General features: G+C 51.5%; 1 protein-coding gene across 4 annotated transcripts in view; it reads left to right on the forward strand.

Annotated features, from left to right (window-relative positions):
* The first annotated feature begins 6,219 nt into the window (after positions 1-6,219).
* CNTFR (ciliary neurotrophic factor receptor) overlaps positions 6,220-14,658 on the forward strand; it is a 38,285-nt gene continuing 29,846 nt past the window's right edge. For 3 of the 4 annotated variants that reach the window (XM_081263631.1, XM_081263632.1, XM_081263633.1), the window contains exon 1: positions 6,552-6,691. Coding sequence is in view for 1 of the 4 variants with exons in the window: in XM_081263630.1 (XP_081119756.1) it covers positions 6,235-6,691 (457 nt within the window). In the remaining 3 variants the exon portion in view is untranslated. Of the gene's footprint in view, positions 6,692-14,658 lie in introns of all 4 variants that reach the window. The other variant, XM_081263630.1, reaches the window with a different exon arrangement.

The following is a 14,658-nucleotide window of genomic DNA, read 5'->3' on the forward strand; positions in this document are numbered from 1 at the left end:
TTTCCAAACTTAACCCAGACTCCAGGGAGGGTCCTTAGGGGAGTAAACACAGGTCTAAGTATAGAGGGGAGTCTGTTTTCTGTGTATACATGGTGTGGGGGTTCCTCCAGAGTTCAAGGGAACAGATGGAGAAGATGAATTAGAGTGTCCTCTTCTCCCTCAAGGCCCTGTCTTGAAGGAGACAGCGCCATGGCTTTGTCCTAGGTCAGGCAGGAAGTCTGACCCTCCTACCCAATGCCTCAGTGATCTTGCTGAAACTCAAATGTGCTTGTGTTCCTTACCTACATTATGCCCTTCCAAGTCTCCATGGCCTTGAGATCAAAAGTATTTTAGGATGTGATCTCTGAGCTACTTAGGCTACCTCATCCTACTTTCCAGGTCTCTGTTTAATTCCTCACTCCTTACTAAATCCTTTCCTATCCTCAAAGGCTGCAACCCATTCACATAGGCTCTCTTCCCTGTGCCTTAGAGCTCGGGTTTACTTCTCACAAGCCAAGGTAATCCTACTTCCTTGCTTGCATCATTCACTCATTCAACATTTTTTCAAATCTATTTCAGTTGTTAGGAGAACTTGTTTTATGCCAGACTCAGCACTGGGTGGCTGAAGATGGAGGCCACAGAGCTGCCCTCATGGGGTTCCCAGGCATCACACAACTAACTAGATCATTAGACATTACACTAACCACTATAACACAAAATGTATGGCACTGAGAGAAGACAAAGAGTCTTAGTTTAAGCTTCTCTTAGGTGACAGGCTGTCACCTCTTGGCTGAGGGGGTTTGGGAATCAGAAATTGGGCTTTTGCATGAACAAACTGTATAATTTTCTTTTTCTTTCTTTTTTTTTTTTTTTTTTTTTTTTAGTATCCATTCTCCCTGACTAGAATATAAACTCTGTGAGGTCAGGGAATTTAAAAAAAAAATGTTTTAAGGCAAAAAATAAACATCAAAGTGCATAAACCTTGTAGATTCAGGTTGAATTGCATCTGGAATTTTAGTTTAGTTTGTAGGGCTTTAAATAAATAAAATCATTCAGCATGTTTTTGTGTGTTTTTTTTTTCCCTTGCTCAACACTCTGTCTATGAGACTCATCCATATTGTCAAATGTAGCTATACTTGGGTTTTTTTTTTTCCATTGCTGTGACTATATCACTATTTGGATTGTTTTCAGTTTGGAGCTATTACATACAGATAAAGCTACTATGAACATTTTTGGTGAATATATTTGGTCATATCTTTTGGGTACATATTTGGGAATGGAATTGCTGAGTCCTTGGATATACACATGTTCAGTTTATTAGATCCTGCTAAACAGTGTTCCAAAGTGGTGGTACCAACTTACACATACATGAGCAATGTATGGAATCTACTTGTTCTACATGCTGGAGAGAGCAGGGATTTTTGTGTGGCTCACTGCTGTACTTAGATTGATGCTTATACTTAAATCAATAGTAGGTACTCAATACATATTTATTGGCTGACTTATGCATAAGAGGAGCCATTAGCATTCCTGAGATACTACTCTGGCTCTAGCACTAACTTGCTGAGTGATTCTGGGCAGGTGACTCCCCTTCTTTGGGATGCTTCCCTGTCTGAGCATAAGAGGACCAACACCAAGGGCTTTGCTTTCCAGTGCCAGCTGGGTGCTATGAAAACTAGACACCTGTTCATTCATTTACTCTGCTTATATTGCTTGAGAATGGCCCCTACTACATGCCACAGTGGTGAGAATGTGATCTGTGACATACCACTACCAGCCTCTTTTAGGTCAGCCAAGGCCAGGGGTCATTGCCCATCTTGTCCCCAACTCATCTTCCTGGAACTCTTCCTTCCTCTGTCCAGCCCTGACCCTAGGGGGTGGGGGTCTGGACTAAGCCTGTGGATGGAAAATATGATTAATAATCAAAAAAACATCCAAGAGGAAGAGACCAGGAAAACAACTTGGGGAAGGCTCCTCGCCCAGGGGAGGGGGGCCATGTCCTGGGCCTCGAGACAGCTCCAGCACCCTCCCGCCGCCCTTTCTGGGAAGCTGCCACAAGAGTGGGTAATTTTAGCCAAAAATGGAAGAAAAAAGCCATCCTAATTATTTATTTAAAAGATGACCCCCAATATAAATTATGCTTCCCCTAAAGGCTTCTCCCCTTCTCTGATACCCTCCTCCTAGTATTCCCCCTGCTTGATCAGTTGTGGGGAGGGGTGTTGCTGGAGACATTGGACTGGGGGCAGAGGAAGAATTTCAACATGAAATGTTTTGTTCATTAACAGAGAACATAGGGGGAAATTCCCTTTCTGCTTAGGTCTGGGCAGCCCAAGTGGATACTCAAAAGTTATTATGAAAAATGGAGTTTAGGCTCCAGAGTGAGGTGGGCTATATTGGAGGAGAGTAAAAAGAGACCTTCTCTCTCCTCCTCTCAGACTTCTGACTTCCAGAAGTTTCCTGAGCCTTAAACCTTCCTTCTTCTAGGGATTTGGTTCCCCAATGCCTTAGGTTACCTTCAAAACTTCTTTCTAGCAAAATAGGAAGAACTGGGATTAGACTCGAGTTAGAACTTCCCACTGATACCAAAGAGAGGAAAGGGAGGACTTGGACCTATCTGAATACTTTAGAATTCTGATAGAATATCCTGGAATCCGCAAGCAGGTAGGCAGGGAGACTGGAGCAGTAGTGAAAACCCCTTTGTAAGAGTGGATTTAGAGAGCTCGGGAGAGGAGGGAAGAGGAGATAGTTCCAGAGAATTGGGGGCAATTTCAGGTTGAATACTTAGCTTCCCCCATTGTGATTTCAGCCCTCCCCCATCTCCTACCTTTAGGGAATCTTTGCCCTTTTCTGATGCCAGAGGTTGGAAGGGTCAAGGCACACAGAGGCAGTCATCCAGGCAATAGGATTCCAGGAAGAAGACTGAAGAATGTGGGGGTTGCCAGCGGGCCCCAGGTGTTATCCTAGGATGGTGCTGGGAGCTGTTTCAGGGTAGGAGTGGGTGCATCGTCCCTGGGGGGCTGGGCTGGACCCTAAGTGGAGGGGCTCTGGGCCCCCCTCCCTGAGTCGGCCCCGGGCTGTGTCGGATCGGGTTTCTCGGCGCCTGGAGCCTCCGCGAGGCCGAGCTGTTCCCGGGCCCCGGCCAAGCCGCCCCGGGCGCTGGCACTGCGTGAGGAAGGGGGGGGGGGGTAAGGGGGAGCGAGGGGGGGCTGTAAGGGCGTTTACGTAACTGCCTCCTGGAGCCCGCCCCGACCCGCCAAACCCCAGTATGATTGAGATCGTGTGTGACTGCGTGTGTGTTTGTGTGACACACACACTCTATGTGTGTCTGTGCCTGTGTGTGTATAGTGTGTAAGTGTGAATCCAGGACTCAGTCTCACTCTTTTGGGACCTCTCGTTCCTAACCCAACAAGGGACTCTGTGCCATAGTGAGGTTTGAATATATATATTTTATTCTTTGAGACTGGGTACTTGAATAGTGTGTTTAGCACTTGTAGACCTGTGTGTGAGATTGTAACTTTGGGTAACCAGGGATGTGTCCCACAGTGGAACTTTCTGATGGCATAGTAGGTGAGAAATGTGTTCCATTTCCTGGGGGAATACTGCAAAGGCAATCGTAGATGTAGGTTATAGGCATTCCTTCCTTGGAGATAGATAAGTAGAAATGGGGAAGAGTCTTTGCTGTCCAAAGGCTTGGGATGGCCCAATGACTGCTAGGAGTGGGAGGTGATCCAAGTTTAAGTCACCTGCCAAGGTGGAGAAGTCATGGCCATACAGCCCCCTTTCGTGGTTGGTATAAAATTCTAGCAACCCAAACTCATGTACTTCCCCCAATTTCCTAGGGCCTCACAATCTTCACAAATCTGGTATCTCCATTGCTTGTAGAGCACAGGGGTTCCAGCCTAGGGGAGAGAACTTCCTGACACTCCCTAACGCGAGAGGTGGATGTTGAAGACTGGGGAAGCAGTGAATGTGCTGAAGGGGATTGGAGAGACGTGTCAGGGAAGTGATGTTTGGCTTAAGGGTAAGGATAAGAGGATAGAGAAAGGGGCTGGCTCAAAGCTTGCGCCCGCCAGGGATACCAGCTTGAAGAAAGCTGGAGAGGAAACGCCGTGGGATCCTGTAGGGCTTTGAAGCCCGGCCTACGAAGCCTAGCTTTGCTCCCAAGGTGGTAGGGAGACATGGGAGGATTCAGCACCGAATCTCAGAGGTCAGTGTGCAGATAAGACATCTGAGGGTGGTAGGAACACAAACCTGCGAGTAGTCTGTTCCCCCAGCTCAGGTTTCAAGTAAAATCAGGTTCTGAGCCGTGACAGCGGCGAGGAGAGGGCGCAGCACCCTGGAAGTTCTGTAGGGTGAGTACGCGGAGGCCTCAGCGTCTAGCGAAAGCCACAGCCTGAGGGAAACATACCTCCAGCACTTCCCGCCAGGTGTCGCTGCGGCCCAGGGGAAGTAAGCTTGGCTGCTGGGTCCCGCGCCAGATGCTGATGACCAACAGACCCCAGGACACTTGTCGGACGTGCGCCTGTCCTCATTCTGCATCCTCCCACACAACGATACGTCGGGTTTCTGTACTCTGGTAGTCCGGTGGGAACCGTGCCCTGCACTGGGGACTGCGGCACGGACGATGGCAGCCTCCGCGTCCCTAGATGGCAAGGGAACGTTGGCCCAGGGCGGAATTCCTGACTGCTCCCAACCAGCAGAAAGAAGCAGCATCTGGAAGTCAAGTCAGTCCACCATGACCCGCAGATCTCGACGCCGGTCCGTCCTTCCCGTACCCGGTGTAGATACCCAGGCCCATCGGCCCCTAACCTCGCCAAGGCTAAGCTTCTGCGCAAGGCGAGGGGCAATTCCTTACTGTCCGCGCTCCTTACCTGCGCCCACCATCTTAAAAAGGTTCACTGCTTGGGGTTTTGAAGGGTAGTGGGCCCAGAAAAGCCAATTAGAGAACATCTACTGTGGGTGAGTTTGGGTTGGACCTCAGCTAGACGCAGTTATTTCGCTGTGTGCCCTTAATCCCTAGATAGCCCTTTCTGAGCGTCAGCCCTGATTGACCCCTGACGGTTGTACCAAGGGGATTCTGCGGTCATGGAAGTGAAAGTGAAAAGCCCTGGCAGTGGCGGGAAGGTTTTCCTCTGCAATGGGAGTCCCTGAGGCATTTGTTGGGAAAGGGCCCGGGCGTTGTAGGCAGCCTGCTGGGGAAGGGTGTGAGGAAACAGCGAGAAATTTCCCTCCCTTCACCCTCAGCCTCGGAGCAGTTCCCTGAAGGGGCTGGGGATTATGGGTCAAAGGCCGGGTGAAATATCCGAGGGGTGGAAGCGGGTGGACCTCTTGTTCTCTTTTTGGCATCCCACTCTCTACTGCTCTCTCGCGTGGCCTCAGAAGTTGATCAGGTTGTCTATCCTTAATCTCCCATGTTGCAGCCAGACAGGAGGCCCCGGGGCGAGTGAAGTGAGCTCACTGGCCCCTCAGAGGCCCATGCTGCAAAAGGAAGGATCAAAGGGCGAGCCTCCAGCGCCAAGCTAGTGGAGAGTTGCCCCCACGTGCTGGAATTGCCCCACCAGGCATTAAGGGCGCAGCCTCCCTATTCCCTTCATCCTATGGAGGCTTCTTCCCAGGCCAGGTGTCCCTGCGGATAGAGAAAGAAGAAGGTAGTAGTAGTGGTGTCATTAGAGACATGGAGTGAAAGGAGGACCTGGGCTCCCAGTTTGGTTCATCCGGTGTTACGGAAACGCAAAGCCAGCTTTCCCTGGAGCCAGGGTTTTGTCTGTATGTGACTAGGAGTGGAGTCGTTGCTGGTGGCAGTAGGAATAAGGGAGGAGGGGAGCCGGATGGTTTCTTTTACTCAAAGTGGGGGCTGGGGGCTCGGATTTGCGTTCCTCTCACGATGATTCTGGAGGGAGGACCCCAGAGTTGGCCCCGGGTTTGTCAAGGTGTCAGTTCGAGACACTCAGGGCCTGAACACAGGAGAGTGTGCGCAGAAGAGACCTGGCCAAGACTGAGTGAGAGAGTGAGTGTGAATGAGCTATCCCTGGGGGTGGGTGCGCGCCCAGTCGCCCTGGGGGAGCGGGCGGAGTGGGTGTGCGTGTATGTGTGCGCGCGCGTTTGTGAGACCCCGAGGCCCGGGCTGCGCGTGAAGCACAGGGGCCACAGCCGTCTGGAGGGCGCGCCCGAGAAAGGGCGAGAGTGAGGGTGCCACGCGTGCCAGGGCGGGCGAGCGTGCCAGCGGGGGAGAAGGCGCGTGCCTGCACGGGGCTAATGGGAGTGGGGGCTCACAGGCCTGAGCAGAGTAAGCGTGCCCCGCGAACGGGCCGCGCGTGCCAAGCACGGGAGCGTGCTAAAGCGGGGACGCGCGGGGGCCGTGGCGGGGAGGGGGTCGTGGCGCGCGGCCGCGGAGGCGCGGGGAGACAAGGCGAGGGGGGAGGGGAGCGAGGGCGCGCGCGGCCGAGCGGGCGCCCGCGGTCACATGGGCGAAGGAAGGAGGGAGGGAACGCGCGAGGGAGGGAGGAGGATGGGGGGGTTAAAGCCGCGGAGCGCCGAGGAGCCGGTGCAGAGCGGGCGGCGGCGGCGGCAGCGGAGGCGGCGGCTCCAGCCGGCGCGGCGCGGGGTTCGGCGGTGGGATCCGGCAGCGGTGCTAGCTTCGCGCTCCTAGCCTTGCTCCCTGCCGGGAGCGGTCGAAGGGCGCGGCGCGGAGCCCCGGTGGCCCCAGGGCGCGGTGAGTACCCCGCGGCGGTCAGCGCGAAGCTGAACCCTCGAACCCTCAGGCGGGAAGACCAGCGGACCAGTGGCCCGGGTGCGCGCGGAAAGAGTGAGGGGACACGCGTGGGCCCGCTGCAGGGGGAGGCAGGAAAGTTCACGAGAAACTTTGCCCGCAAACTCGAGGGCGGGGGCGCAGGAGAAGCAGCCCCCAAGTCCGGGCGCGCCAGGGGTTGGGCGTGGTGGTCTTGAGGCTGGACAATCGACTGGAGCGAGATGGTCAGGGCGGTTTTTCCTAGTGTCCCTGTTCTTCCTACCCCTCAGTCTCACGCTCTGGGTCTGGGAAAATTCCAGGGTTTGGGGGTGGGGGCAGCAGTGGCCCCCGCACACCCAAAGGCGGCTACTTTCTCGGGCAAAACCCTGGACTTCAAAGCGCCTGAGTGTGTGAACGGACGGCTGCGCGTCTGCCAGTGCTTGTGTGTCCCTGTGAATACGCGTGTGCGTGTGTGTATGTGTATGTGTGTGAAAGAGAGGGGGGGCATAGAGAGAGGGACTGCCTGTGGTTTTCTCCTGAGTCCGCCTGGATGTATCTACATGCTGTGAGACTACCCCAGTGTGTCTCTTTGTAAGTCCTCTGGTTTGTGTGAGTCCGCCAGTGATGTGTCCCCAAGTGCCTCTTTGTGAGTCTGCCGGTGTGCCTCCTCCTGTGCGGCTCTATGTGAGCCTACCCGGGTGTCCCTATGTTGCTCAGAGTAGCATATCTCCCCGTGCGTGGGGGGCTGGGCCGCGGGGAGGTCACCAGACGGACAGCTCTCCTTCTCAGCTCCTCTCCTCTGCTCTCCTCTCGGCTTCGCTCCTCTCCCGAGCCTCTGCTCCAGCGTCTAGCTCCTTCAGCTTGTTCGCTCGCTCTCTGGACCCCTCCCCCCTCCAGTAGCTTCAGGCGGGCAGGACTATTTCACGCCTTGTTGAAAATTCAGGATTTTCTTTCTCTTTCCGTCTAGTCTCTCTCTTTGAGAATTGTCTGTATGGCTGGCAGCTTGTCTGCAACACTGGGTGTGTGTCTGCATGCGGCTGTAGGAGTGTGTCTGTAACACTAGTTGTTTTGCCTTTGATACAGGATATATTTGTATCTGTGTTACTGGGGGTGTTTGTGTGGCTAATCGCTAAGGTGGTGGGAGTCTGAAATGCTGGGTATGTTTGTGCATCCGTAATTGCTGTACATTCAGGGGTTCTGAAACCCTGGGTGTGATGGCATGCTGTTGCATGCGTCGGGATGGGGCTTGAACAATTAAATATTCCTAGGGATGTAGGGCTGGCCAGGACTTGGGTGGAGGGCACTGTACATCTCAAACTATGCCTCTGCCTCCAGTCTCACGACCCTTCACAAATCCTGTCTGTTCCTGGGGCTCTGGGCAGGATTGGTGAGATGGAGCTAAAGGTTCATTCTCTGATACTGATACTCCAAGTGGGACCCTGAGCCTACACAAACACTAGAAGTTTCAAGTTCACACTTGAAACCCTTTGGCTCTGGAACTCACACTCAGATTCACACTGGGAAATAAACTCATTCTGGGTCTTGGGTTTTACGTTCACACCATGTGGCCTTACATTCAGAATTACACCAGGACATTGAGACTCACACTCAGATTCACACTTATATTCTGGGGCTCATATCCAGATACATACTTTAGTCCTAGGGTTTACACTCCTTGGTCCTCTGTTCTCATACTTGGACTCACAGTAGGACTGTATGCTCACTCTTACCCAGACATTTCTATTCTTTAGCTCATAGATTTACATTGAAACCTAGAGCTAATGCTTAGAAGCTTACTGGGGTTCTAGGACTCACACTCAGACTCACACTAAAACTTGGAAGCTTCTTTAAATCCACACTTAAATGCTGTAACTCAGAGTCACACTGAGACTAGAACTCACACTCACACAGGGATCGTAGGACTCACATTTGAATTCAAGGACTAATATAGGACACTGCATTTCCTAGTCAGAGTCACAGTTTCATCTTGGCATTCACCCTCATATCTCCATGCTAGGGTTCAGATTGAGACTCTGTAGGGACCCTATACCTCACTCAGGTTCATATTAGGACCTTTGGGTTCACACTTAGATTCACATGGGAAGGCTGGGGGTCAGACTCACATGGGTAACCTGTAGCTCACACTTAGACTCATACCAGGATCTGGGTGACTCCCTCAGACTCATATGAGATCCTGTGACTCACATTCAAATTCCCATTAGGATCCTGGAGCTCACGCTAGAACTCTTAATGTGTACACTCAAGATTCTCACTTCCATCCTGGAATCACTTAAGCTTATACTGGGCTCCTGATGTTCACAGTCAGTCAGTCTCACATTTGCATGGAGGAGCTCACGCTCAGTCTCAAAAAGGAAGTGTAGTACTCATTTGGACTCATATGGGACACTTAGCTCATACTTGAAAGGCTCTTAAGACTAAGGGCTCAGACTTACACTGACTTGTTTGGGAATCCTGGGACTCAAAGTTAGTACATTTCAATCTTGAAATTCACATTCTGACTCACTGGAGCTTATAGTCGGACATACCTAGAACCTGGGTTCACACTCAAACTCATACTTCCATTTGGGAGTTCACATTCAGACTGACATTAAACTCTGGCACTTACACTAAACTCCACTTCTGCCCAGGAGCTCACATTCAGACCCACACTAAGATTGTGGTGTTCACAATCCCAGTGGAGCTTAGGACTCAATAAAGCGTGCCCATGCTTTCTTTCCGTTTGTGGTGGTATTGGGACAATTGAGGTGAACAAAAGAGTCTGCTCCAAGACCAACCTCCTCCAAAGATGGGGAGGAGATGGGATGTACATTTGATTACCTCCCTCACTTGGGTTGTGGGCCGATGGAGGGGGTAATAATGGGAAACAGATCCAGTTGAACCTCTCTGCCTTGCCTTCTACAAGGAGACTAGGTTCTTGGCAGAAACTCCAAGTGGTTTGGTGGTTCAGAGGTAACATGAACCCTTAGAGCCCTCCACGTGCCATGCACATACCCCTTCTGTGGTAGAAAGAGCTAGGTGTGGGGAAATCAGATTCATATCTTCCCCACCCCATCCCGGTCATCCATGGGATGGGAGGGGTGTGAAGATTGACCGGGTGAGTTTGCCTCTGGCTCCAGGGACTGTTCCAGGGTGCTGAATTTGTGATTCGAAAAGAACTGGTAGCCCCAAAACCTGTGATGAGAGGAAAGCTGGAGGAGGAGACTGGAATGGAATGCACCTTTTCTTCCTTCTCTTCTCTGCCCAGGCTGGAGAGGAGTAGGGGCCATATTATGCTATGTCTCACAGTGTTTCTTGGAATGTCTGTTGAGTTGTTATGCTGGCTCCAGGACTTGCCCGTAGATCCCTACTCTACTCCTCAGAAAAGCAGTAGCCCTGGGGAGTGGGGGCTAGGCTGCAACAAGTCCTGGAACTTCACCTATCTTAGAGACATAACCCTGGACTCCACTTGCCCTCCAGCTATGGAGACCAGTAGGTGGGGCCGACTGAGGCAGACTATCCTCTCATGGGGGCTCACACTATAGAGTGCTGGCCTGCAGCCCCCACCCCCACCCCAGGCTGAAATGGCTGAGCTTTAACTGCTCCATGTCCCTGAAGGGGACACATGCTCTCCAGTCCCCCTATGGGGGTGGAGGGCTTGGAGGCAAGGCGTCCTGCTCTCTGCCCCCCCATGGCGAGTTGAAGTGTAAATGAATCGGAAACATATGGAGTGGATTTTCTTTGAAATGCAGATGGATTGGGGGGGACCATGTGTGCCTGGTTGGGGGGGGGGGTCCCAGAGAGTAAGAAGGCTGAGAAGGGAGAGCTGACCCCTCCTCCAAGCCCACCATGGGGGTGGGGAGTGGGGAGAACTCAGCTGTGTAAACTCCTGTGGCCCTCGGTGACCACACCCACAAGGGCTCCAGCTTCCTGTGGGGAGGGGCTGGGGAGGCAAGTGGTCCCTGTGGGTAGAGAGCCTGCGGTCATCATTCCCCTTTACCTCTGCAGAGGGCAAAGGAAGCCCCCAAAGCAGAGCTGTGCTGGATTGGGGGGTCACCAAACCCAGGAGCTCAGGGGCTAAGGAGTGGAAAGAGGAGCTAGAATAGATGTGGGGAAGGACAGACCTTGCTCCCAGAAGCCAGGGCTAGTGCTACAGTAGGACAACCTGAAGGTAGACCATGGTGGTGACTTCTGGTCCGTGTAAGGGCCTGTCTGGAGTTTAGGAATAAATTGAAGAGTCCTCAGTACTGCAAGAGCACAGATTTCTGCAGACCCACAGCAGTCAGTGTGCCCCACCGTACTCTACCTATTCTTTCCCAGCCCAACACTCCACAGTGTAGCATAGTAATTACCTGTGAGTTTGGTGGGACCCAGGTACTGGGTCTGCCTTGTTCACCACTGTACCCTGCACCTGAAACAGACCTGGTATGCAGTAGCAGGGCAGATTTAAGTGAGCAATGTCCATATTTTCCTCCTCCATCAGACCCTGTTCTCCTTGTGGCCAGGACTGTCACTGGCTGCCTGCACAGTGCTTGGCAGGGAGTAGGTTCTCCATAAAGGTGGAGAAATGAACACAAATTGAGACCCAGGGGGTCTGGGGTTTGTGACTTGAGACCCAAGACACCCTGTTGTACACCCCTTTGGGGCTCAAAGGAACCCTGACTGGTTTGCAGGCTAGACTATAGGAAGAACTTCCCTTCACTCAGGGAAGGAATGCAAAGGCTTGGTAAGGGAAAGTGGGCAGGGCAATAACCCTGATTCTGTGGCAGAAGTTGGAGGTCACTCTGCCCTCTCCCCAGCTTCACAGGATGGTGGGAAAATCTTTATTCTCCTGTGGTTGTGAGTGTGACTCTCACTCTCTTTAGGTCTGGGTTTCTTGGAGTGTAGCCGAGGGAATGGATCATATCTCTGGACCTCCAAGGCCGAGTCCTGAGGCTTTGTAGCTGCAGCGGGCAGTATGGATTTTCCACATTGGTTATTAATGTTTGAGAACACAGGGTTCATATCCTGAAAATACTTCGTCCTGCCCGAGCAGAAGAGTTGCTGGTGTGGGCCAGTGTAGTAGTGGCTGCATCTTGGTGGGACAGAGGCAGAGACTCACAGCACTCACTCAGAGCCAGAGGCTGAGAATGTGAGGATGGGGAAGCCGGGACAAGCACAGGTGGGAGATGCACAGGAGACAGAGCCTTTGTTTTATACAGAGCAAAGATTTATAAGATCAGCAGTGCCAGTGAGTGAAATTATGGCAACATTCAGGGTTATCCATTGTTTTATATGGCAGAGAATTTCCTTCTTAGAGAGTCTAGAGATATAGCCAATACCAGACATAAAAATCAAGTAGTCAGTAAGAACCCTTTCAAGTCTAGCCTCAGGATGTTCTAAATAAGTGTGTGGCAAAGAAAACAAACTCTATCCCAAGTGCCCTTTCCTAAGCCACTACCCCATGCCTACCTCCTCAGAGCCCTTCCTGCGAGCCTAAGTTCCAAAGAAGGTCTTCAGACCCCTTTTGTATATCTCTACCTCACTTTTGACTCCCAGGCCTTTGTATAGTCCATTGTCCCAGGAGAAGGGACTACACAGTGGTCCCTAAAAGGCAAGAGGAGCCCAGAGTCTGAGAGCTGATGCCATGTGACCTTGGCTCATGAGCTGACCTTTCTGGGCCCCTCCGTGAAATCTCAACGTGGGGTGGGGGTTGGGGGCTGGGCCCTGGCCCAGGCCTGGAAAGAGGGCGGTTTTGGAACACATCCAGGCCCCTGACGTCAATGACTCTCCAAATAATGGAATCAATATTGGGGGGGGGGGCAAGCGTGAACCAGGCCCCAGCGATTAGAAACAGATCAGCACAAACCCGCAGCTGATTCTGATAGAGCTGCCTTGGAGCTCTAGGGTGGGAGGCCTGGAAGGAGGTGGACCTGGGAGGGGGGCTCAGGAATGGGGAGGTGGAGCCACTGGATGTCCAGAGCTGGAGGGTACATAAGTGGGCGGAGATAGTAGCTGTTTGGGGTTGGAGGGATGGGGTGAGGGTCCCTTCCTGTTCCCAGCTCAGAGGATTCCAAGGCTAGTTGGTTTGTGGATGGAGACTTCCTTCAGCCAGCGAATGATAAGAAGTTCATCTCCCTGCATCTCAGACCCGGCCCCCTAGGCCATATTAGAGGTCACAGGTTATGTACAGGTAGTGGGAGAGGGTTCTTAATGAGACCTACGTGAGATAACTTTTTTGCTTGGAGCCAAAGGGCATTAATCTAAGATGGAGAGATGGGTATTCCCCCAGATTGGGAGTCTGGTCTCTTCTGTAGGCTCAGGTTCTCTCAGCCTACTAGAAAGCAGCAGGTGAGGATGGAGTGGGCCATGGGGTCTTCGGGGGGCTGGCCTGGCAGCAGCTGACAAAAAACAGGAAGAAGGGCTAGGGGAGCGGCTGTAATTACGGGGCATTTATTATTAATCAGATGAAATTGCTGGAAGCAGCTGGTGTAATGTGGGTAGTGATAAGACTCTGCATGCTTCTCCCAACATGCACACACATACCTGCCACACACAGCTGGAGCTTTGCTTGCTTTTACAGTTTTTTTTCTCGTGAAGGTCAGATGGGTCTATAGGTGTTTCTCTGCGGATCAGTGGACTGTGTTCTCATTGCAGCCTGTACCTTCTTCTATTCTGTTGTTTCCAACTGTCTGTCGTTGTTTGGCTTTGTCTCTGTCTTCCTTTCTGCATCCCTCATGTTAAACCTGTGTCTTGTGTGTTTTGTGTCCATCATCAGCCAGCCTGTCTCTAACACCTTGTTTGAGTTTCTGGTTCTCTCTCCCTGGTCAGTGGAGTCTGCATCTGTGTGCTGGATTAGATGACATGGAGTCCCTTTCTCGTGGTTATGTGTTTAGGCACCTAATCATACCTTTGACAGATTCATCTGGGACCTTTTGGACTCTGAGGATTGTCTGGAATCTTGTAGAAGGTAAGGGGTCTGTTGAGTGGCTGGAATCCATAGAAAAACATCAGTGACTTTCAAGATACCCCAGTTCATCATCAGCTCCCTTACAAGCTACCGTAGTGTGACTTCAGGCTAGCTGCTTTTGTTCTCTGAACCTGTTTCCTCATCTGAAAAACAGAAACGGGCTTACCTCCAAAGTTTGTTTTAATGATTCAGTACAAAACTGTAAGTTAGGGCTTATCATAATGACTGGCTAATCAAGGACCTGCTCAGTTGGATGTAGCTCAGTTGGTAGAGCACTTGCCCAAATGTGAGGCCCTGGGTTCAGTCCCTAGTACTGCCAAAAATAAATAACAAAATTTCCACCCCTTTTTGTTGTTATTGTGTGTGGGGTATGAGGGACTGAACCCAGGGGCGTTCTAACAATGAGCTGTATCCCCATCCCTTTTTATTTTGAGACAGAGTCTTACTGAGTGGTCCAGGCCGACCTGGAACTTGTGATCCTCCTGCCTCAGCCACCTGAGTAACTGGCATTACAAGTGTGTGCCACCATGCCTAGCTTTTACCTGTTGTTATTATTATTGGGGAAGGCACTGTGCAAGTGGGTGAGAGAGCTCCAGAGGCAAATTGGTATAACAGAAAGGCTTTGGAGTTAGATCTGGACTCAAATCTAGGCTATAGAACTGATCAACTCTGTGGTCTTGGGCAATTACTTAACCTCTCTGTTTTCTTAGCCATCAAATGGGAAGAATAATAGAACTTACCTTGTGGAGAAGTCATGAGGACTTAAATGAGATGATGTATATAAAGTGCCTAATATAGTTCCTGGCACATAACAGATGTTCAATAAACGAGTGGTGATAAAGAAGAGGTTGTTATGACAGTGGGTATTGTGTGAGTGTGCATGTGAGAATGTGTGTGATGTGGAGACTGTGTCTGCAAACTGTGTGGGGATTCTGGATTTTCTGGGGATGTGTATCTGCGAGTAGTGTCAGGCCACTGTCTTCTGACCTCCCTTGGTTCCTGTGGT

Source organism: Spermophilus citellus (assembly GCF_964194105.1).
Source record: "Spermophilus citellus genome assembly, chromosome: 2".
NCBI classification, from domain to species: Eukaryota; Metazoa; Chordata; class Mammalia; order Rodentia; family Sciuridae; genus Spermophilus; species Spermophilus citellus.